Source organism: Chaetodon trifascialis, chromosome 7, assembly GCF_039877785.1.
Source record: "Chaetodon trifascialis isolate fChaTrf1 chromosome 7, fChaTrf1.hap1, whole genome shotgun sequence".
Lineage (NCBI taxonomy): Eukaryota > Metazoa > Chordata > Actinopteri > Chaetodontiformes > Chaetodontidae > Chaetodon > Chaetodon trifascialis.
The window spans coordinates 18,212,602-18,234,862 of record NC_092062.1 but is presented as its reverse complement, the minus strand read 5'-3'; the positions used below and the strand labels follow the sequence as shown (position 1 = coordinate 18,234,862).

General features: G+C 41.3%; 1 protein-coding gene across 1 annotated transcript in view; it reads left to right on the top strand.

Annotated features, from left to right (window-relative positions):
• Positions 1–22,261, top strand: part of LOC139333484 (dynein axonemal heavy chain 11) — a 38,094-nt gene that overhangs the window by 11,415 nt on the left and 4,418 nt on the right. Inside the window, exons 31-72 of the mRNA XM_070965928.1 lie at positions 1,013–1,144; positions 1,497–1,657; positions 1,781–1,937; positions 2,042–2,187; positions 2,267–2,383; positions 2,463–2,601; positions 2,748–2,840; positions 2,923–3,117; positions 3,199–3,276; positions 3,359–3,491; positions 3,623–3,750; positions 4,053–4,201; positions 4,454–4,604; positions 4,704–4,835; positions 5,485–5,658; positions 6,260–6,464; positions 6,784–6,949; positions 7,075–7,177; positions 7,773–8,012; positions 8,093–8,254; positions 8,369–8,562; positions 8,889–9,051; positions 9,498–9,621; positions 9,808–9,950; positions 10,759–10,920; positions 12,889–13,122; positions 13,293–13,439; positions 13,551–13,664; positions 13,750–13,893; positions 14,839–15,021; positions 15,151–15,252; positions 15,363–15,497; positions 16,772–16,945; positions 17,080–17,315; positions 17,472–17,594; positions 19,911–20,115; positions 20,224–20,388; positions 20,624–20,764; positions 20,981–21,151; positions 21,568–21,690; positions 21,783–21,976; positions 22,051–22,199. Coding sequence (XP_070822029.1) covers positions 1,013–1,144; positions 1,497–1,657; positions 1,781–1,937; positions 2,042–2,187; positions 2,267–2,383; positions 2,463–2,601; positions 2,748–2,840; positions 2,923–3,117; positions 3,199–3,276; positions 3,359–3,491; positions 3,623–3,750; positions 4,053–4,201; positions 4,454–4,604; positions 4,704–4,835; positions 5,485–5,658; positions 6,260–6,464; positions 6,784–6,949; positions 7,075–7,177; positions 7,773–8,012; positions 8,093–8,254; positions 8,369–8,562; positions 8,889–9,051; positions 9,498–9,621; positions 9,808–9,950; positions 10,759–10,920; positions 12,889–13,122; positions 13,293–13,439; positions 13,551–13,664; positions 13,750–13,893; positions 14,839–15,021; positions 15,151–15,252; positions 15,363–15,497; positions 16,772–16,945; positions 17,080–17,315; positions 17,472–17,594; positions 19,911–20,115; positions 20,224–20,388; positions 20,624–20,764; positions 20,981–21,151; positions 21,568–21,690; positions 21,783–21,976; positions 22,051–22,199 — 6,487 coding nt within the window. The remainder of the gene's footprint in view (positions 1–1,012; positions 1,145–1,496; positions 1,658–1,780; positions 1,938–2,041; positions 2,188–2,266; positions 2,384–2,462; positions 2,602–2,747; positions 2,841–2,922; positions 3,118–3,198; positions 3,277–3,358; positions 3,492–3,622; positions 3,751–4,052; positions 4,202–4,453; positions 4,605–4,703; positions 4,836–5,484; positions 5,659–6,259; positions 6,465–6,783; positions 6,950–7,074; positions 7,178–7,772; positions 8,013–8,092; positions 8,255–8,368; positions 8,563–8,888; positions 9,052–9,497; positions 9,622–9,807; positions 9,951–10,758; positions 10,921–12,888; positions 13,123–13,292; positions 13,440–13,550; positions 13,665–13,749; positions 13,894–14,838; positions 15,022–15,150; positions 15,253–15,362; positions 15,498–16,771; positions 16,946–17,079; positions 17,316–17,471; positions 17,595–19,910; positions 20,116–20,223; positions 20,389–20,623; positions 20,765–20,980; positions 21,152–21,567; positions 21,691–21,782; positions 21,977–22,050; positions 22,200–22,261) is intronic.

Here is a 22,261-nt window from a genome sequence, read left to right as displayed (position 1 = left end):
TCATCCATGTAGAGGAGGTGGCTGATTGTTGTCACACTTCGGAATTGGTATCCAAAGCCACTCTTGGTGATGATCTGGCTGAGGGGGTTTAGGCCTATGCAGAGCAGCAGGGGGGACAGTGCATCTCCTTGGTATATACCACATTTGATGCTCACTTCTGCAATTGGCTGTGAGTTGGCTTCCAGAGTTGTCTTCCACAACCCCATTGAGTTCTTGATGAAGACTCTAAGTGTCCTGTCGATCTTATACAGGTCTAGGCACTCCAGTATCTGTGTGTGTCATTGAGTCATAGGCCTTCTTGTAGTCAATCCAGGCAGTGCACAGGTTGGTACTTCTGGTCTTACAGTCCTGGGTGACTGCCCTGTCAACCAGTAGTTGGTGTTTGGCTCCTCTGGTGTTGTTGCCAATTCCTTTCTGTGCTCTACTCATGTACTGATCCATGTGCCTACTCATCTTAGCTGCTGTGATGCCTAGATATATTCTCTCATTGGAAAGATTGTATTGCATCACGGATACATATTTTTTGTGTAATCTGTGATTGAAGTGGCAACTGTTTAAGAAGATGGACATGTTTTTCATAAGGCCATCATAACCACATCAGAGTCATTGACCTGAGCTGGGTTTGTGGAGACTCGGTGTCAGCTATGCTCACAGCTGTATTATCTATCTTGTCAGTTTCATCAGCACTATTTAAGGTTAGCATGTCCTTGGTTGCTGTTTGAATAATCTCTCTCACTTTCACTGTACTGTACTGATTGGATCTGCTGTCATACAGGACCAGTGACAAATGCAAGACACCCAGTGATATTTTAGTCAAAACAAGAAGACACAACTACTTTGCAAACTGTCCACATGGTCTGCATTCATACACCGACTGTGTATGTTGTCCTGTGTGGATTGAACGTTTAATCACTTTGAATACTTAACAATACAAGTGAGGCTGGGAAGTGGAACCAAGCAATGTTTTATCAGATTGTTGCCAATTCATTCTCATATATAACTCCTTCTCCAGATTTGTCAACTCAACTTGTTGATTGGCATGCTTCTGGGAGACCTGAGCCCAGGCGACAGGCAGAAGATCATGACTGTGTGCACTATTGATGTCCATGCTAGAGACATTGTTGCCAGCCTCATTGCCCAAAAGGTAACAGCAACTGAATCATCCTATTGTGAGCATTTCCTTTTAGTGTGAGTGAGCAGACTTTGGTATTGTAACACATTTTACTCATCTTATAGGTGTGTAAAAGAGTACATCACAGCGTGTGTTTGAATTTTGCTTTTTAAAGGTTAGAATATAATTTACTGAAAATCACAACCCACAGTTAAAATAACATGACAAATCTGAATAAGAAATAATTTCTGCTTCCATTTCACTAAAATGTGGACTGTAGGCTTAGACAAAATCAAGACAATATTTTAACTACTTCTGATCATCATACTACTTGTGACATATCATCCCTTTGACATAGTTTAAAAGCAGCCACTTGTGTTCACAGGTCACCACCTCACAGGCCTTCCAGTGGCTTTCCCAGCTCCGACACTGCTGGTATGAGCAGCAACGTCACTGCTTCGTTAACATCTGTGATGCTCAGTTCCTTTACTCATATGAGTATCTTGGAAATACGCCGCGTCTAGTCATCACTCCCCTAACAGACCGGTAACCCTGCTGCCAACCAGTTTTTAGTCTATGCATGCAATGTTTTAATAAATTTGCCAAATTCAGTATTGTTCAACAGCACATTTGTGTTTCTCTGTGTGCTGTTGCCATGGGCATGTTTAGGTGCTACATCACCTTAACTCAGTCACTCCACCTGACCATGAGTGGAGCCCCAGCAGGCCCTGCTGGAACAGGGAAGACTGAGACCACTAAGGATCTTGGCAGAGCCATGGGCGTCATGGTATACATTTTCAACTGTTCTGAACAGATGGACTACAAGGTGTGAAATTCAGCAGTCATTTCATGATTATTCCCACTGGTCATCTTATGTCTTGATTAGATGTTTAGGTACACGGGCAAAATGCAATTTTTGTCTGTGTTCAGTCTATTGGAAATATCTACAAGGGTCTGGCCCAGACGGGAGCATGGGGCTGCTTCGATGAGTTCAACCGTATCGCTGTGGATGTTCTGTCGGTTGTGGCAGTGCAGGTCAAGACTATACAGGACGCCATTCGCTCTAAAAAGAAAAGGTAAGCAACTGAAGCTGAATACATGAAGCCCTTATGTGATAAGAGTGAAAAATAGGTTAACTCTCTGTGCTAATTACAGATTCCTGTTCCTGGACAAAGACATTGTTTTAAAGCCCTCTGTGGGGATTTTCATCACTATGAATCCTGGCTATGCAGGCAGGACAGAGCTTCCTGAAAACCTCAAGGCTCTTTTCAGGTGGGATACAGTAACTTTGTTTATGGTGTGCCTTTGCTCTGTATGAAGTTCATTCTGCACTGTTTGTGTCTTGCTGTAGACCCTGTGCCATGGTGGTGCCTGACACTGAGCTTATTTGTGAGATAATGTTGGTCGCAGAGGGCTTCCGCCATGCTAAGCTTTTAGCCAGGAAGTTTATCACTTTGTACACTCTCTGCAAAGAACTGCTCTCCAAGCAGGTAGGAGAAAAGCACTTAAATGCACGTTGTATTTCAGAATTTTGGACTGAAACAAAAAGCATTAATGGTAGATCTTTTCTATTTAGATTTATGGCAAATGTAAACACAGTAATACTCATCCTTACTGTCTCTCTTTTGTCTATTAGGACCACTATGATTGGGGTTTGCGTGCCGTCAAGTCAGTTCTTGTTGTGGCAGGGGCACTGAGAAGAAGAGACAAGAGCAGGCCAGAAGATCAGGTGACTTATGTGTGGACTTCATCTCATAGCCACAAGAGGAAGATGCATCTTTTGTAATTTATAAATGCACTTTACTTCCCAGGTGCTGATGCGTGCGCTGAGGGACTTCAACATGCCTAAAATTGTGACTGAGGATGTGACTATCTTCTTGGGACTGCTGGGAGACCTCTTCCCAGGCCTGGATGTGGAGAGAGAGAGAGACTGTGAATTTGAGAAGGCTGTCCGAAAGACCACAGTAGAGCTCCGACTCCAGCCTGAGGAGACATTCCTCCTCAAGGTTTGACATGATGTGGTGTATACCTTGTCATTGCCTGAAAAAAGAATGGAAGAATCTTTTTCAAAACATTTTTTTTATCAGGTGGTGCAGTTGGAGGAACTAATGGCAGTGCGTCATTCTGTCTTTGTTCTCGGAAATGCAGGCACTGGGAAAAGCCAGGTTGGAATTTATTGCCTTAAAAATTGTGCTCAATTAATTTTTGTAAGACACCTCAAATGACAGGTATTTATTTTTTCAATAGATATTGAGAGTACTCCATAAAACCAATGTAAACCTGAAGAGGAAGCCTGCATGGAATGACCTCAATCCGAAGGCAGTGGACAGAGATGAATTGTTCGGCTTTATCCATCCCACAACTCGAGAGTGGAAAGACGGTAAACAGAGCTGGTTTTGAACGGGAATAACAACATTTGGAACACATGAACTGGTGCTAATTCATAATAGGTACAAACAGTGCTTGTATTTTGTAATCTCAGTTGTTTACTTTCTTCAATCTCTGTGCAAGGTTTGTTTTCATCACTGATGCGAGAGCAAGCAAACATCTCCCACACAGGACCTAAGTGGATTGTGTTGGATGGAGACATTGATCCGATGTGGATTGAATCACTCAACACAGTGATGGATGATAACAAGGTACCTCCCTCCTGTTCACTCATACACTATTGTGCAACACATAGCAACCGAGGTGGTATAGACAGAAAAAGATGTTTCTTTCCCCCTCCTGCAGCAATCACTTCCTGGAGTGTGAGTACTAGGAGGTCTTTTTACAGAGCAATGACTCATGTCACAGTGATCTTGTGCCTTTGAAATATTCTGAAGCAAGTCTGTCAGACCTGATGAGATACGAAGGTGTTTTCCTTATCATCTTGTCTGTCATATAGACCATTCAAATGTTATGATATTTGGAAACAGTAATACTTCATAACATCTTCCAGGTCCTGACTCTGGCCAGTAATGAACGCGTGCCTCTCACTTCCTCCATGAGACTGGTGTTTGAAATCAGTCACCTAAGGACAGCCACTCCTGCTACTGTGTCCCGAGCAGGAATTCTCTATGTTAACCAGCAGGACCTGGGCTGGAGCCCGTGAGTCACACACTTTGTATTCACATACTAACACAATAGATTTGAGGTTTGAAATGTCAATGTTTATTGTCTTCTGTATCATGTGTTGTGCTTCTTACACTAAAGTGACTGTGTTGTGTAAAACTCTGGCGGGTGCCTCCTTGACATTGTTCCATTGTAAATTTGTGTAAATGTATTGAACTCAAAAGACTGATTCAGGTTCTGATCAGATTGGCACAGCGATAGAAAATCATTCCTTGCATTGTGTCTCAGGTATGTTGTCGGCTGGATTGACCAACGAAAACGGCAGACAGAACGGGCCCACCTCACCATACTGTTTGAAAAATATGTTCCTCGTTGTCTGGAGCAGATGAGAAACACCTTCAAAACCATCATTCCTATCCCAGAAAACTCAATGGTGCAGGTACATGACGCACAAGCACGCACAAAGGAATTTTGTCTTCTTTTATATGCCGATATAGTCAGCAAGTCACAATAAAATAATGGTTTTCTTCTCATTCAGACACTCTGCACTTTGCTTGACTGCCTTCTAACACCAGAAGATATTCCATCTGACTCTCCACGTGAGCTTTATGAGACATACTTTGTCTTTGCCTGCATTTGGGCTTTTGGTGGGGCCCTGCATCAAGATCAGGTATTACTCTGGTTTTAGTCAAGTGGATGAAATTGAATATGGTATAACAGTTGTGATTTCTTTTTCTTTTACATATCAGCTCATAGATGAATAGATGCTTCATCTGTGGGGGGAAAATTGCATATATACAGTATATACAGTATATATATAATATATGTAGCTACTGCTTGCTGTAAAGACAAATTCGGTGGACAAGTTTTGACATGACATACTTTGCTGTATTTTTGTGTATTTAGTAGAGGTAATAAAGCTCAAGCTTTTATTCCTTGGATGTTCAAAACTCAATAGTTGTGCCTTGACAGAGATTATGCATTTTCCATACAAAAATGAGTAACTGGGCATTAGTGTCGCAGGCAACATCAGGGACTGTTGGACAGTTACCGGGTACGTTGTCAATACTCCTGGTAATAATCCATTTAGTTTTCACTCCTCTCACTCTTTGCCTTGTCTTTCTTCTTCTGTCTTAAAGGTATAAATATAGGCTGAGTACTTTATTGAAGGCCTTTTGTTGAGACACTTGAGAGTCACAGATGTCAAATGTCCAAGAATAAGATGAACTTAACTGTCAATCATTTGGACTAATGATTGGGTTGTCTGTTGAAATTATATTAATTAATGCATCATATTATACTTTCTATGATATTCCCAGTTGTGTGATTACCGGGTAGAGTTCAGTCAATGGTGGACCAAAGAAATGAAGACAGTGAAGCTGCCAGCACAGGGGACTGTGTTTGACTACTACCTTGACCCTCAAACCAGACGGTTCCTGCCCTGGAGTGATACTGTGCCTCCATTTGAAATGGAAACTTGCACATCATTACAGGTAGGAACATATAAACTACTATAAATATGGAAGAGAAAGACCCTTCATGTAACTCCAGAAACAGACTTTTCAAAGTGGTTTCACAAATAATGACATGCATACATAATCACATGAAGTAACCCTAAAGAAAAATAACCAAAATGAACAATACAGCCATATTAAAAATGTATGTCTGCCTCAGTGAACATAATAAGAGAGGGTAAAGTCACATCATGAGGTTATGGCAGGGGTGCTAGAATGGATGATAGGCTTTCCACTGTGTCTGATTACCATCCACTACACCCCATAGCAGACTGTGTGGGGGTGAAGGCATGAGCAACAAGGCTTGAGCTATCACCCACGCTCTATTGTCTTTCTTTATGCTCCTGCGTACAGCTGTGAATGCTCCAAAGGGTCTTGCTGAGCCGTAATTAGTAGGGTTTTGTTCTGAGCAAATGATGCTATTATGACAGAATAGTTGTGGTGTACTGGGGAAATACAAGAAATTATAAATCACATACAATTCACTGAACACATGTCTGTCAATAAATCACACTCAAGAAAGCCATAATAACTATGTATGTTTCTGTTCTCTGTCTTCCTGCTGTTTCTATGATTGCAGGCTGTTCTGGTACACACAGCAGAGACTGTGCGTCTTCGGTACTTCATGGACTTGTTGCTTGAGAGGAGACAGCCATTGATGTTTGTGGGGAACACTGGAGTGGGAAAGACTGCACTTGTCAGGAACAAGTTAGACTGTCTGCCAGAGAGTTACATGACTACAAAAGTACCCTTCAACTACTACACTACCTCTGCCATGCTGCAGGGTGAGTGGGATTTTTTTGATTGTTTTGTAGTACAGGCTGGCATCAAGTAAACTATAGCACCATCTGCTGGTGCTGCTCAGACTCAGAAAGGATGAAGGGGGAGAAAACTTCACACCCACGTGTGAAGTGTTTTTGCAGTCATCACCTCAGTCATACGACATCCTCACATTTCCAAAGTCGATTTGATCCGGTTTATATTTTTTAGCTTTTTAAAAAACTTTTGTATGTCTTATGCTGTATGTGTGAGGCAACTGCAGTTTGGTTAATTTTGTTTTTTGTTGTTGTCGAGCTGTGACAAATCACTTTGCTTTCTCTTCAGCAATTCTGGAGCGACCATTAGAGAAAAGAGCAGGCAGAAGCTACTGCCCTGTAGGCAACAGAAGGATGGTCTACTTCATAGACGATATGAACATGCCAGCTGTCGACAGTTATGGAACAGTGCAACCTCACACACTTATACGTCAGCATCTGGATTATGGGCACTGGTGAGAAGACCCACTTAGTGCCAGTTTGTCATGTGTGTCTCATGTCACAGCATGAAACATTCTGCTAATCTACAGTGTGTCGTGCTGATTAAACCAGGTCTTCTTTTCTCTTGCGCTTTCTGTAGGTATGACAGACAGAAACTGACACTAAAAGAAATACACAATACCCAGTATGTTGCCTGTATGAATCCAACTGCTGGGAGCTTCAATATCAATCCCAGACTACAAGTATGTTTCCCAGATAAATCACCCTTAGTCTGAGTTTCTGATGTTGGAATAAAAGAAGCATATTGTTCCAGCATAATTTAGTTTACAATGCAAATTTCTTCACCTGTGTTGACCGTCTTCTAAATGTTCACAGTTTTAAGTAAAGTATAGTTTAAAGTATGTGTTAATTAATACACAGATTGTCATTTTAAAACTCCCTTTGACAGAGGCACCGTGTATCCATCTAAAATGCTGTCAAGATTCTTGAGTCAATATGTTCTTATAGTGAATCTTCATCTGCAGAAACTTCACTTCACATACTTGTTTGCAGAGAAAAGGATTATGGTTTGGAACATGAATAAAACAGATTTCAACACAATATTTTATACTCAAGTGACAGCATGGTGAGGATATACTGTATATTAATGATGTAGCAACTCATACAAAAAACAACCCTGAAATGTGTACTTTAGATAGATATTTCCAGATGAATTAGCTTCAATTCAAAATACCTACTAAGAATATATTTGAAGTTTTGGGGGTTAGACTAAAGTCATCCCTAATTACACACTGCTGTATGTTGTCTAAAATTTGGTTGTGCCTTTGTTCTCTACAGAGACATTTCTCAGTGTTCGTAGTGAACTTCCCTTCATCTGAGGCTCAGATGTCCATCTTCAGTCAGATCCTGTGCAGCCACCTGAAGCAGCACCTCTTCAGTCCGCTGGTTCAGAGGAGCGCTGCAGCTGTGGTCCAAGCTGCCATAACCCTTCATCACAAGATCGTTCACAGTTTTCTGCCCACGGCCATGAAATTTCACTACACATTTAATCTGCGAGACTTGTCAAACATCTTTCAGGTAGTGCTGATAGTGAGCAATTTGTGCAGTTGGACTTGAATGAAAAGTGAAATATTCGTATAACTTTCTGTGTTATTCAGGGCATCCTCTTTGCCGGGCCTGACAGTGTGAAAGAGAGCACTGACCTGGCACTGCTGTGGCTCCACGAGTCCTGCAGAGTGTACTCAGACAGACTGGTAGATGTCGTGGACCTGCAGCTCTTCCGGAAGCTCCAGATGGAGACTGTGCATGAATGCTTTGAGGTGCAATACAGATTCTGATAAACAGTGTAAACAGTATAAACTGCTGTCTTTCACCTTCGGATAACAAGACTGACCGAAGGATTAAAATTTTTTATGATGCTTGTTCTCTTCCAGGGTCTGAAGGACAAAAAGGTGACAAAGCAGCCCCTCCTCTATTGCCATTTTGCCCAAATGGGCGATGAAGCCTCCTATACTCCTGTCACAGACTGGTCTATGCTCAGGTCCATCCTCACAGATGCCCTGGAGAGCTATAATGAGCTCAATGCAGCCATGAATCTGGTGTTGTTTCAAGATGCTGTGCAACATGTGTAAGTATATCTGGTGCCCACATTGTAATGATTATAATCATCATAGTAAACTTAAAAAAATATTGTGTTCGTGTTTTGTACACAAAATGAAATCTAAGGCACTAAACACAAGTCAACTAAAGAAAGAGCCTTTAAACATTGAAGTAGTATAAAAAGGACCTCAACAATTTTAGGAAATATAAAATGCCAGTTTTACTGCAGGAAGATAAGTTAATATTCCGCCTATGCAGAGAGTACATATTGAGACACTGTATAGATTTATATTATTTTTTGTTGGATAATGTTGGAGATGTTTCATGGAATAACAAAGACTGTGTTGTTACCAGCTGTCGCATCAGTCGTATCCTGGAGTCTCCAAGGTGTCATGGATTACTGGTTGGGGTTGGGGGCAGTGGGAAGCAGAGCCTGACCCGTCTGGCTGCCTACGTATCCTCTGTGGAAGTCTTCCAAATCACCCTGAGTCAGGGTTATAGCATCCAAGACCTCAAGGTAAATTCTGATATTATTAATAGGTTACAGCCAAACAGAACATCAAGCGCAGTATAACCTCATAAAATATGCTCTTTAAGTGACCTGCGTCTAGATATAATTCTTCATTCTTCAAAATTCATTTAAATCAAGGTTTCATTAAAAGAAAAAAGACAGATTTCTGACTGCATGCAGGATTTTGACGTCATTCAGTTTTGTTCACCACTGATGTGGGAAATGTTGTCAGATACTATTTAAAGGCTCTGGGAAATATTTCAGTGTCTCGCTGATGAAGCAAGTTTGTCAATTTAAATTCAATTTAAAAGCCTCTTAAAAATAATCAAAGTGCTACCATGAGACTGCCAAATCCCATTGATTCTTGTTGGACAATTTGCAGTTCTTTAATAGACTCTATATCAATGTGACCATTAAACAGCAGGTGTCCATTTCTGTGTGGTTTTGCTTAGATGGATCTGGCAGGCTTGTTCCTAAAGACTGGAGTGAAGAACCAGCCTGTGGCTCTGCTCCTCACTGATGCACAGATACCTGACGAGCGGTTTCTGGTCATTATTAATGACTTACTGGCATCAGGTCAGACCAAACTCCATAATAATAATAATAATAATACTGTGTTTTATCTTCAACATGCATGTTGTCATCATAGCTGTGCTTTTCATGAATGTAAATTATCAGTTCTCAAACTTACTCAGCCTTTGAAGTGAATATTGATTGTCAAAGCTTGTCAGTCTGTGATCATGACTCTGCCTTTTCCTCCAGGAGAAATTCCTGAGCTCTTCAGCGAGGAGGAGATTGAAGGTATTGTGTCGGCTGTAAGAGCTGAGGTCCGAGCCCTCGGCCTGCTGGACACCAGGGAGAACTGCTGGAGGTTCTTTACTGACCGAGTTCGACTGCGTCTTACGGTCTAGTCTTTCAAATCTTATTGCTTAAGACATCATTATTCACTAGTACATCTAGCCTGATCAGTCTGAAGAATAAAAGTTACTGAGTTATGTCATTTTTCTTTCACTTAAGCAGATTTCACTCTCGCCTCTGTTACTACTTACGGCATTTTAGTTTCAGCTAGGCTGTTGACTGCTTGCATGTTTACTAGCCTACCAACAAGAATATTTCAGATTCTGTTAGCTGTTAAAGTGGAGGTCACATACAATGACTGACATAAAATGGAAAACACAAATCACATCAGTGTTGCACTGCATCATTTTTGATAGCACTTGAATGTTCCTTCACAGTTGACATTTACAACAAGAAATTAATTAGGGAAATCTTGCACATGCTCTAGCAAGTTTGAGCTACAGTTTTAAAAGCACAGCTGCTGTGCAATGTTATTAAACATGTTTGACAAGCTGAATTAACACAGCCAGACAAACTGGGGGGTTAAAAGGAAGGAAATTCTTGTCTCTGTATACATGCATGCCATCCAGCTAGTCTTAGCGCCAGGGCCTCTGGTAGCGTCACCGTCTGCTCCAACCAACTGGGAATGTGGCTGCCTGTCCAGTGTCCCCATGCCAAGTTGATGAAAGTGGGGGCACGGAAGGCTGCCAGTTATGGTTTCCCTTTTTGATGCATCTGTGATATCCATGGTCTGTGTTGATTTTCCTGTGTGTGCTTGGCTGCATGTCCTGTCATGCTCAAATAATGTATAGGGATTTTAACGGACCTGTGTGTATGCTTGGGTGACTCTTTGTCTCCCTGCTTCCTTTTTTGTAGGTGGTGCTGTGTTTGTCTCCTGTGGGCAGTACCCTTCGTGTGAGGGCCCGCCGTTTCCCGGCTCTAGTCCAGTGCACCACCATTGACTGGTTCCATCCTTGGACCTCAGAAGCTCTGCAGTCAGTCAGCTACAAGTTCATCCAAGAGATTGAAGGCATTGAGGTCAGGCCTTTGAACTCCAGTACTTTATCTTACCACCTCTCTCATCCTAATAGTCAAATTCTGAATGAATTGATTGTGTGGGTCCCTGCTTTCCACAGCATGTGTGAACTATAATATATATATTGCAAATAACAGTATTGGCTGTCAGAAATGCATCTATGGGTGTGACATACTGTACAGTATCTTTCCTGGGTTTATGTACCCCCCTTATTCGCGACTGAGTTAGACTCTAATGAACACCTTCTAATTACTACAGTGCAGCTGGATTAACGTCTCCATAGATCCCTCATCATTAGTTCTCTGCTGAGGTACTGACAAATTACTGAACACATGCCTGGAGACTCATAGTGAGTGCAGGCATATCATTGTTTTCCATCATAGCAGTGGAAGGATCACAACCCAGAATCATTTATGTTAATGAGAGAAGAGTGATTAAGCACATAACGACCCTCTAAGGGGGCACAGCTGTCACAACCAGGAAGTGTCATCACATATGTGAACGTGTGCCAGACTATTACTTTCCAGTGTTCGTGTGTGTGTGTGTGGGTGTGCACCTGTCCATGTGTGGTTGCTCACATGCAGCAAAAAATGTGTCCTAAGAGTTGCTGTAATACTTAAGGCACTGTGGTGTTAATAGAGCATTAGTACTTAAGTAAAATTAGTAGAGGCACCTTCAGCACTAATATTATTGGAGGTTGGAGGTTGAGTTGAGTAATGGTTGTGGCAGCAGCTGTAGCAGACCAGTGTTCAGGCACGGGGGTGGTGATTAGAGCTGTAATGATTAGTCGATTAATCCATCAATAGTAAATTAATTGACAACTATTTTGATAATTGAATACTCATTTTCTGAAGAATACCAAACAGTTGCTGGTTCTAGCTTCTCAGATCTGAGCTTTTAATCCTTTTCTTTGTCACAGGAGAGTAAAGAGAACATCTTTAATTTTGGACTGGTGATCGGACAAAATAAGATGTATGATGACTCTACCCTCAGTCTTTATAATGGCTATTTTACACAATTTTCTGATGTATAGACAAATCAATTAATTCAGAAAATTATCGGCAGATGAGACGTTAATGAAAATAATTGTTACATGTAGCCCTAGTAGCTGTAAATTTATAGTAAAGGAATGGTACTCACGGGAGGATGTGTGGAATATGTGTTTTTTGTGGATGCAGAAAAGTTTTTTGTTTGTTTAAGTTAATGTTCATAAATAACAAAATATTCTGGAAGCGGATATATGAGACATACACTGTATCTGGACAGACACTGTATATTTAAAGTCATTAATGATTGTTTATTTTTTTAAGGAGGCAGGGAAACATGAAATGAAATCATCATTTATTTAAAGTTATAAATGCACAACCCTCTAATAGTTGTTGCACAAGGCCAATCAATGAGAACTTCTTTCGCATCTCAACTGAACATAACATGCTTTGTCAAGAGGCATTATGTCAGATCTTAATTAATAATGATTTTTTTCCTGCTGGCTCCATGATCATTAACAATGGCTTTTTTGTGAGTTATGGCTAGGTTTGATCCTTGTATTCTCTGCTCATTTGTTTTTGCTTTAATTGATCACTAACTGTGTGATTAATAGAGGCTCTGTGTCATTGAGCACCATATGATGAATAGTTGGAATGTAGTACAACAGCAGCTGTAGAGAGTGTTTGGAAAGTTGGAGGGCATCAGAGATAATGTACACAGTGTGCATGTTTTACAAGCTGCACGTCAGTGGTCTAAACGCATCATTTTCACAGAGATTTCAAAGCCTAATCATTCCTGCTAGCTGCACCTAAATTTCAGATTGAGTAAGTCAGGGCCAGCCAAGTAAGATGGCAAAACTTGCAGATGAATTCAAAATTTATGAAGATAATATTTCAGCCCCCATCAGGTTGGGGATGTTAAACTCTACTCAATTCAGCTCGCCCTGTTCTCCCCTCACCCCCCTGGTCTGCTTATTTTTACAGCCTGCCGTCCAGGAATCCATCAGTCTTTTCATGGCCTACGTTCACACCAGTGTCAACCAGGCAAGTGAAAAATACCAGCGCAATGAGAAGAGGTACAATTACACCACCCCCAAGAGCTTTCTCCAGCAAATCACCCTGTACAGGAACCTTCTGCAGAAGAGTCAGTCTGAGCTCCAGCACAAGATGAACCGGCTTGACAGTGGCCTTCAAAAACTCCAAACTACTGCCACTCAGGTAAGCCTCTGTATTATGTACTGTTGGGGCTGATGTTAAACCAGGTTGAGGTAGAAAATTGGGAATAGCATTAGTGTTTGATTTAAACTGTGCTGGGTTGTTCCCTGATATTAAGTATATTACACATTGATTACATGGTTGTATGTGCAACATTTTTTTCTCTTTTTTAGGTAGAGGATCTAAAAGCTAAATTGGCATCCCAAGAAGCTGAGCTGACCTTTAAAAAACAGAATATTGAGGCTCTAATTACAAAGATTGGACTGCAGACTCAGAGGGTTAGCAGCAAAAGAGAGGCTGCAGATGTCGAGGCACAAAAGGTGAGATATCTGACACTGGTTTTCATGCCACATGAACAAATACCACACCATATCTCATCATTCACTACATATACTTTTTGTGGTTTAGTTCAGTGTGGTTGCTTTGCACAGGTTGCCGTCATCCAGGCAGAAGTCTCAGTCAAACAGAAAGACTGTGAAAATGACCTGGCCAAGGCAGAGCCATCACTGGCAGCTGCCACAGCAGCACTCCACACCCTCAACAAGGTGCATCAGTTTATCAACCTGGACAAAATTCCATCAAATTTCAGTCATTCTAAAGATTATATGTAATTTTTCTAATTGTTTTTAGGTGAATCTTACTGAGCTGAAGGCTTTTCCAAACCCTCCAGCTGCAGTGATCAATGTAGCAGCAGCTGTGATGGTTCTGCTAGCTCCCCGCGGTCGAGTGCCTAAGGATCGGAGCTGGAAGGCGGCGCGGGCCTTCATGGGCAAGGTTAAGCTGTCATCATGTCAATCACATCTGCCTGATTAATGCCAATCTAATTTGTGTGTGGGCCTTGACCCTGGCCCTGCCCAGCATCTCTCCAATGCTCACATTACAGCTGGATGGCTCAATGAATATGCTCACTTGGTAGGGGAGCAAGTGTGTCAATCTGACTCTCAACCTCTAGCTGCTATTAATGCAAGGGTGGCCATAAAGAGATGTATTTGTTTTTTATAATGCCGGTAGAATTTAGAATGAAATGGGGATCAGTTCTTTCAGTCCCGAAAGCGTATTTTTAGCATTTTAAACATCGTAGGTTTTTCAGTGGAATGATTGTTTGATCAGATTTATTTGAAAAGTGCCATATCTGACACATCTCTCTTATATACATGATTTCAAGAAAAAAACAAAAAATACAACCAAGGCATTATTTTAAGTGTGGTCCTTAGCAGTGTGTGGCTGTAGGTGGCCAACATGTGAAAAAAGGAAAGGTTAGTGACTTTCAGTACAGAAAAATGACAACGATTTTAAAGATACACGTTTTTTTGAATACTCAAAAAGGCTTTCCCGTTCAGGATGATACGTTTTATATTTTATGTGAATATCTAGATGGATTCATGTAGTCAGTGTTAGACCACTATGCTGTCTCAGTCTGACCATATAGAATCTGTGAGAGGTCTTCTAGTATCAAATGTATCAAATGTTTATGTACACAGATAAATTTCATTTGTGCGGAATTAAATCAAGAAAGAAATTCTAATCTTTGTGTGGGACATATGTCTCGTTTGCAAACATAGCATAGAGCTGTCTTAAGCTGTTTTGATTTGTCTCATTTTAATTTTTTATTAATAAGGATAGTCTTTGTGACAGCACCTGATTTTTTTTACTGCTTTGAGCCCAAAATGCCGATGAAGGCATTAATGTGTCCCCTGGTTTCGTGTTTATGTCTGTCAGGTGGACGATTTCCTGCAGGCCCTGATGTCATATGACAAGGAGCACATCCCTGAGTCCTGCTTGACTGTGGTTAAACAAGAGTATCTGAGAAACCCAGAGTTCCACCCTGATCCAGTTCGGACCAAATCTACAGCTGCAGCTGGTCTCTGTGCCTGGACTATTAATATTGTCAGATACTATGAGGTCAGGCAATGCCTTTAGATGGGTTGTAGTTATAATAAATGTCAATACATGTTATTGTATTTTCTACAAGAAAATGTGTTCTTGAACGTACAGCCTTTTTTTCATCAAGTACACCTCCTTTTTGTGCAGATTTATTGTGAAGTCATTCCAAAGAGGCATGCATTATCACAAGCTAATGCAGAGCTAGAAACAGCAACAGCCAAACTGCTCGCAGTTCAAAAGAAATTGGTGGTGAGTGCAACGTTATTATTATAATGCTTAATTAAGTCACTTAGGCTAAAAGCTTGATTTTTTTTTAATGGTTTCTAATTTCCATGTCTTCCTTTGGTTTGTTTCTTTAGGATCTTGATACCAGCCTCCAGAGCCTAACGGCTCAGTTTGAAAGGGCTACAGCTGAGAAAATCAGTTGTCAGGAGGAGGTGACGCATACCAACCAGACCATAGATTTGGCCAACCGACTAGTCAAGGGCTTAGAGGTAAACAAGGAGAGATGGAGGAGTTTGGTGGTGTCATTGGGGCTGACCTGGCATAACGTAAACTGTCAATTTACCGGAGGCATGCATGGAGAGGCTCTGGTAATCGAACTGCATCAGTAATCTGGACTAGAAGTTGTTATGTCCTGGCAAGATAGCCTGACAGTTGTGTGAGTCGATCAGGCAGAGGGAGATTTTACAGCCTGGCCCAGCAGCATACTGGGGACTTGTGAGACAGGTAGAGAGGGCTGGACCACAGAAAACGCATGGCTGAACTGGGCAACTGGCTGGCTGAATGGCTTCCAAATGGAGAAAGGAAGAGAGATGACAAGAACACAACAATAATACTGCTCTCAGTCAGTGCAGCAGACGGGTTGTGTGTCTATTTACTGTATGTACTGTATACATAGCATGTCGTTGTGTGTGTGTGCACATATTTTTGCAATAATGACACAATAATTATTCACTCAAGATGTTTTCAACGATTTGAATAAATATCGAGGGGAAGTTTGGGAATATTCATAGATTGAAAATATAAATGTTTGCATATTTGTACAATTTGTTGAATATATTTTCAACTCTTCTGCATTCCTGTGCATTCCTTTTTCAGGCTCCAGTGTCTGTTATCTTTATAGATGCTAATATGGAATAAAAGATGCCCATTTCAGTGGCCATTTTATAAGTTCGACTTTCTTATTCCAGAGAATAAATGTGGTTTGCATGGAACAGCTTGGCTTTTAAGCATATCAAGATAAATGTTTTGTCTTTATGGCATTGACCTGGAAGCAATAGTGTTGAGACTAATAAATCAGGCCGTCTATATTTAATCATTAACTTACCTCAAAGCCTCAACAGCTGTTGGAAATTAACAATGTCTCTCCCCAGACTGAGTGATATTACAGGCAATCCATAATACATTAGAGTAAAATTATAGTGATTTTTAACTGTCTGAGAATTTATTATGTGACATATTCTAGATCCACAGCCCCTTGTAAGGAAATGCCATGCATGATTTATTGTTGTACTGCTGTCACAGTCATGGTATTGAAGGTTTAAATTAATGCTAAATTGATGCTGAGTGAATCTACAGCCAAACTTCCAAAGCTATTTTAAGGGAATTGCACTTGTATGCTTTATTGCTTACATCTTCTTAGGGAATGTGCACATCCTATACATTCCCCTGCGTAAAGCAAAATTCAGATGGGCTTGAATATTTTGTGTGTCTCCTGTGTATTTTTAAAACGATACTGAAGCCTGTTTTTTTTTGTGACTTTCAGTCAGAGAAGGAACGCTGGTCCCAGGCAATTGTTCAGTATCAAAAGCAACAGAAAACCCTGTGTGGTGATGTCCTCATCACTTCAGCATTCGTCTCCTACATGGGTTACTTTACATGGCAGTATCGTGTGGACCTCCTAAATAACGCATGGATCCCTTTCCTTCAGTCTCAGAAGGTAAGGCCACAAAACTTTGTTTGTTCAGACATCAGTTGTTTAGAGAGTAGACAACATACATCCACAGCAGAATCTGTGAACTGGCGCTACCAGCACTCCAGCTAGAGTGACATCATTCCTCTCTTCTGTTCCAGGTCTCTGTACCCCTGACAGACGGCCTGGATCCAATCCTCATGCTTACAGATGATGCCACTGTGGCTGCCTGGCATAACCAGGGCCTGCCAAATGATAGGATGTCCACTGAGAACGCTGCCATCCTGACCACCAGTGAGCGTTGGCCACTCATCATTGACCCACAGCAGCAGGGCATCAAGTGGATCCGAAACCGGCTAGGTTCAGAGCTGAGGGTGGTGCAGCTGGGACAGGGAGGGTGAGACGGGCTATCTTTCATCTGTTCGCTATCACAGTGGCCTGTTTTAATATGTCACGAACAGCTAATATACCATAAAAAACAGTCATGTCAAAAAATTTTTATGCTTTTTGTTGTTGTTGTTTTTTTACTCAGTTCCCTTTTCTTTCCCCGCAGGTATCTGGATGTGATTGAACGAGCTGTTGCCTGTGGTGAAACAGTTCTGATAGAAAACCTGCCAGAAAAGTTAGACCCAGTCCTGGAGCCTCTACTGGGCAGAAACACTATCAAAAGAGGAAGGTTGGTAGTGAAACTGCAACATTACATTTATATGGTTCTATTAAAAAATATATATATGAAGTATCAAACTAACTGGTAGTTAACTCTTTGTAGAAGCTATTAAGAATGGGGCTGTTGCACACCAAAAAACCTTTTAAATCAATGTGTGGTTTTTGTATCCCTGATGCCCACAAGTCGTCCCAGTGTGTCTGTGGTGGTAGACAATAGGGGCAGATTTGCCAGATGGTTGAAGCTCACTGAGCATTGAAACACCAGTAAGACATGACTGAATGCATTATTATTGCCCACTCTTTGGATTCTAAATGAATTTGCTGTGCGTGTTCTGAATCCCTGAGGCCAACATATTGATTGGCCCCTCAAGACGGGTGATAGATGTATATTTGTGTGTTCATATTCTTTAGATGTGATGAATATTGAACAGCTGAGCCTCAGTGTAAAAAGCTGAATTGAGGGCAGTCATGGTTATGTATAAGGACTCACTGACACACTGTCACTGACAAAAAGATGGCATGTAATGCACTAAATTCAGTGGCCCTCCATCATTATGGCAAATTCAATTCAGCTTCACTGATTTCATAATGCTGATGGGTGGTTTTCCAGCATTTGCCTGCATTTACTTATTTGGAAATAACATCACTGTACCTTCTCACCTCTCACTGATATGACTTGCTGCATCTGGATTATCTCAAATCATTATGTGATGTTAATGATAAAATCACATATTTGTGTCACATAATCATGAACAAGGCTTTATTATTAATGCTACTCAAAATCTTTTCTTATCAATCATAAAGTTACATCCAAACCGGCACTTGTTTGAAACCCCCTGTATTGGTAAATCTGTTTGACTTTCAAATCTGACTTCTGCTGCCCACTGCGATCCACTTCACTCATAACAGTGCCACCAAAATAGCTGCTCTGTAATTTCCTTTGTTCACTTATCAATTACACTCAACAGGCAAAATCCAGCAAATTTCTTAAACAGGACAACCAACAGCAAAATAAATAGAAAATACCACATATTGACATTCTGCTTTGATTCCCCTCTCAAAAATGTTTACATCTTTCTCGTACCGATCTATGTATGACCATGAATATTGAATATCTTGGCGCATGTTCATTGAACATCTTCTGAAGTCCTGTCTGTCCAGACGTAACAATTCATCATACTAAATCTGATTATAAGTTTATCCCTTGTAGATGACCCACACACTTGTTTCTGTCGATGATTAATATAACCTGCTGGGGCAGCCATGATGGATCTGGTAGGGATCCACAGCTGAAGTTCATTAATAATTGGAATGTTGTAGAGTGTGAAGTAATGAATACTAATTATTCCTTTCATGGCTGACGGAAGACTACAAGCCAATCCATCAGCAAGGACTTTAATTTGGTGGAGTAATGGTTCTATCAATAGTACATTAATTCTGGCTTGTGAAGATATAGAGTTGAACCAGACCCAGGCCATGAGGAACCTGTGCCGTAAAATTGGGGCCTTGCCTGACATCCAAGGGGTAATTAGAGAAAAATGAAAAGCCACCAGGTTCGTCAAGCCAGTGCTAATTTAATTGAAATGCAGGAACAGATAAATATTGGCTGCTGTGATAATAATCTTTCATATTATTTCAAGATTATTTGTCTACAGTGACATTTGGAGTCGGAGTGAAGTTCTTTCAGCTGTTGAAGTTGCAATGTATGAACGAGAGAAGTTCATGGGCCCAGATGCACTGGGACAAAAATAGCTTTTAAGATCATCATCATCATGATCCTTTTTTCAGTGTCTAAATATCTTGAAATCATCTGCACTGTCTAGTAAAGGAAAACACTGTTGATATTCTTAATTATTGAATCATCATACAGTATAATCATCATTTATGTGTCGCTTTCTCACTTTGAAAGTTAATGTTAATATAACTTGATTGGAAGACAAAACCAGCTACAGCTTCTCATTTTTCCCCCCATTAGATTCTTTGTTCTTGCCAGCAGAAAAAAAATAGTCACAATTGTGTTTTCAGCAAAGTGGTGATTTTAAGTTCACTGTTGATGCTGGAAATTGTAGTTTGACAAACCAGTCCAAATTCAAATTCTACCAACTGGCTTCTGAATTTTTGAATCAATTAGTTTGCCCGGCTGTCGTGGATTTCATCATAGTACTTTAGGACTTCTCTTGCTAGCTTAAGAGTTAAGGATGACTGAATTTCACTTCCTGTATTGTTGTGGCTTCATAACAAATCTGAGTAGTGTACGTTTTTTTAATGGCTAACTTATTTTCCTTCAGCAAATTTTTTTCAAAATTGCACTCACCTGTTTTTCCAGGTACATTCAAATTGGGGGCAAGGAGTGCGAATACAACAGTAATTTTCGACTCATTATCCACACCAAGTTGGCCAATCCCCATTTCCCCCCTGAGCTCCAGGCCCAGACCACCCTCATCAACTTCACAGTGACTCCTGTGGGCCTGGAGGAACAGTTGTTGGGACAGGTAGTGTCCCAGGAAAGGCCTGACCTGGAGGCCCTTAAGGTGAATCCTTGCACTTTTTTAAATCTAAAGTTTGAATTTTCATGAGTGATTCTGCAGTCCATAATACCAAATTGGAAAGCCTGAACTGTTTTGTGTGCATTTCCCAAGATGGAGCTGACTACACAGCAGAACCACTTCAAGATTGAGCTCAAGAGGCTGGAGGATGACCTGTTGAATTGGCTTTCTGCGGCCCAGGGTAATTTTCTGGGTGATATTTCTCTGGTGGAGCAACTTGAAAACACCAAGACCACAGCCACTCATATTCAGTGCAAGGTGAGGTTATTACACCAACACAGTCCTCTCAGTCGTCCCACTGTAGACAAGTGCTTGTGTTTTTTCCTTTTGTTTTTTTTTTTTGTCACTCAAGTGTTTTTGAATGTCACACAGCAAGTGCTTCATTTTATTACATTAGCTGCAAATGATTTGCAGTTAGGAATATGTGTAATGAGAGGGTTTTGGAGCATGACTGAGAGCCTAATAGCTCATTTCGTGCAATTGGAACACACAGGTGGTGGAGGCCAGAGAGAATGAGACAAAGATCAACGAGGCTCGAGAACTATACCGCCCAGCAGCTGAGAGAGCATCACTCCTCTTCTTCATCATCAGTGACCTCAGCAAGATTAACCCCATGTACCAGTTTTCTCTCAAGGTTAAACCTTTACCCCTTAAGTGCTCTCAGGGGACACACATGGGTTTTTGTTTCAACCAATGCTCAGAGTCCACTTTGACTAGTATTCTGTTGGACTTGTAAATCAGTTTGTAATTACTTTTTTTTTTTATATATATATATGTGTCAGTACAGGGCTCCTGGCTACATGCCCATATTCCTTATCAGACCACTGTCCTGCTTTTGGTTGTCTTCCAGACCTTTAACTCAGTGTTTAACAAAGCAATGGCGCATGCAGAATGGGACGAGGATGTGAGGACCCGAGTGCACACCCTGACTGAGGCCATCACCTATTCTGTATTCCTGTACACCAGCCAGGGCCTGTTTGAGAGAGACAAGTTAACCTTCTTGTCACACACTGCCTTCCAGGTGAGGGACTCAGGGCCGCCTCAAAGGTGGGGCCTCCTGTCATCCTCATCAATCAAAGTACTTTTCTGCCCCCACATTAACTTCAATTAAAAGCAGTCAGCAGGACCATACGCTGCTATTGATTACCTCTCACACCTTCCCCTGTGGCTGCTGTTCAGACAGTTGGTTCTGACAAGGGGGTTGGTTCTGATGGCATAATGCAATTATCTGTCATTGCACCAACTGTTTTCATCATAGAAATTGTGCTGCTCTGAAGGCTGTCCTTCATGTGGCCATTTCACAGTCAGAGGCACTGATTCAGCCTGTATGATCCCTTTGCCAGAGGTTTCTTACTGTTTTCAATTATTGTAGAAATGACTGAAAAGAGATCAATACAACATGGATCATTACAAACTGCTCTTGGATCTTCCCCTCAGATTCTGCTCAAGCAGGGCCTGATTGATGCTCAGGAGTTTGACTTCCTTCTGCGTTTCCCTGTGGAAGCTGGCAGAGTTAGTCCTGTGTCCTTCCTGTCTGCACATGCCTGGGGAGCCATAAAGGTACACACGAAGCTGCTAACCTGTGTGATATAACAAGCATGCCATTTTCCACTGCTTAGGAAGGTCTTATAATATCTGTTATTTGCATATAGACAGTTTCTACAATGGAGAACTTCAGTGGACTTGACAGAGATGTGGAGAGCTCACCAAAGCGCTGGAGGAAGATCGTTGAATCCAGTTGTCCTGAAAAGGAAAGATTTCCCCAGGACTGGAAAAATAAAAGTTCCCTGCAGAAGCTCATCATACTTAGAGCACTCCGCCCTGATAGGATGACCTACACGCTAAGGTAAGTAAATGACAATGCACGTTCATATTTGTTAGCGCTGTATGTCACTAAGCTTTGACAATGTATCGTGGCAGGAACTTTGTGGAGGAAAGCATGGGAACAAGATACGTGGAGGCTGCCAGGCTGGAATTTGACAAGTTGTATGAGGATAGTGGCCCATCAACCCCTATGTTCTTCATCCTCTCACCTGGAGTGGATCCACTCAAAGATGTAGAGAAGCTAGGTACTTTGCATAGTGTGTGTTATTTGCACAGCCTGCATCACTCAGTAAGGAAAAACATAGTA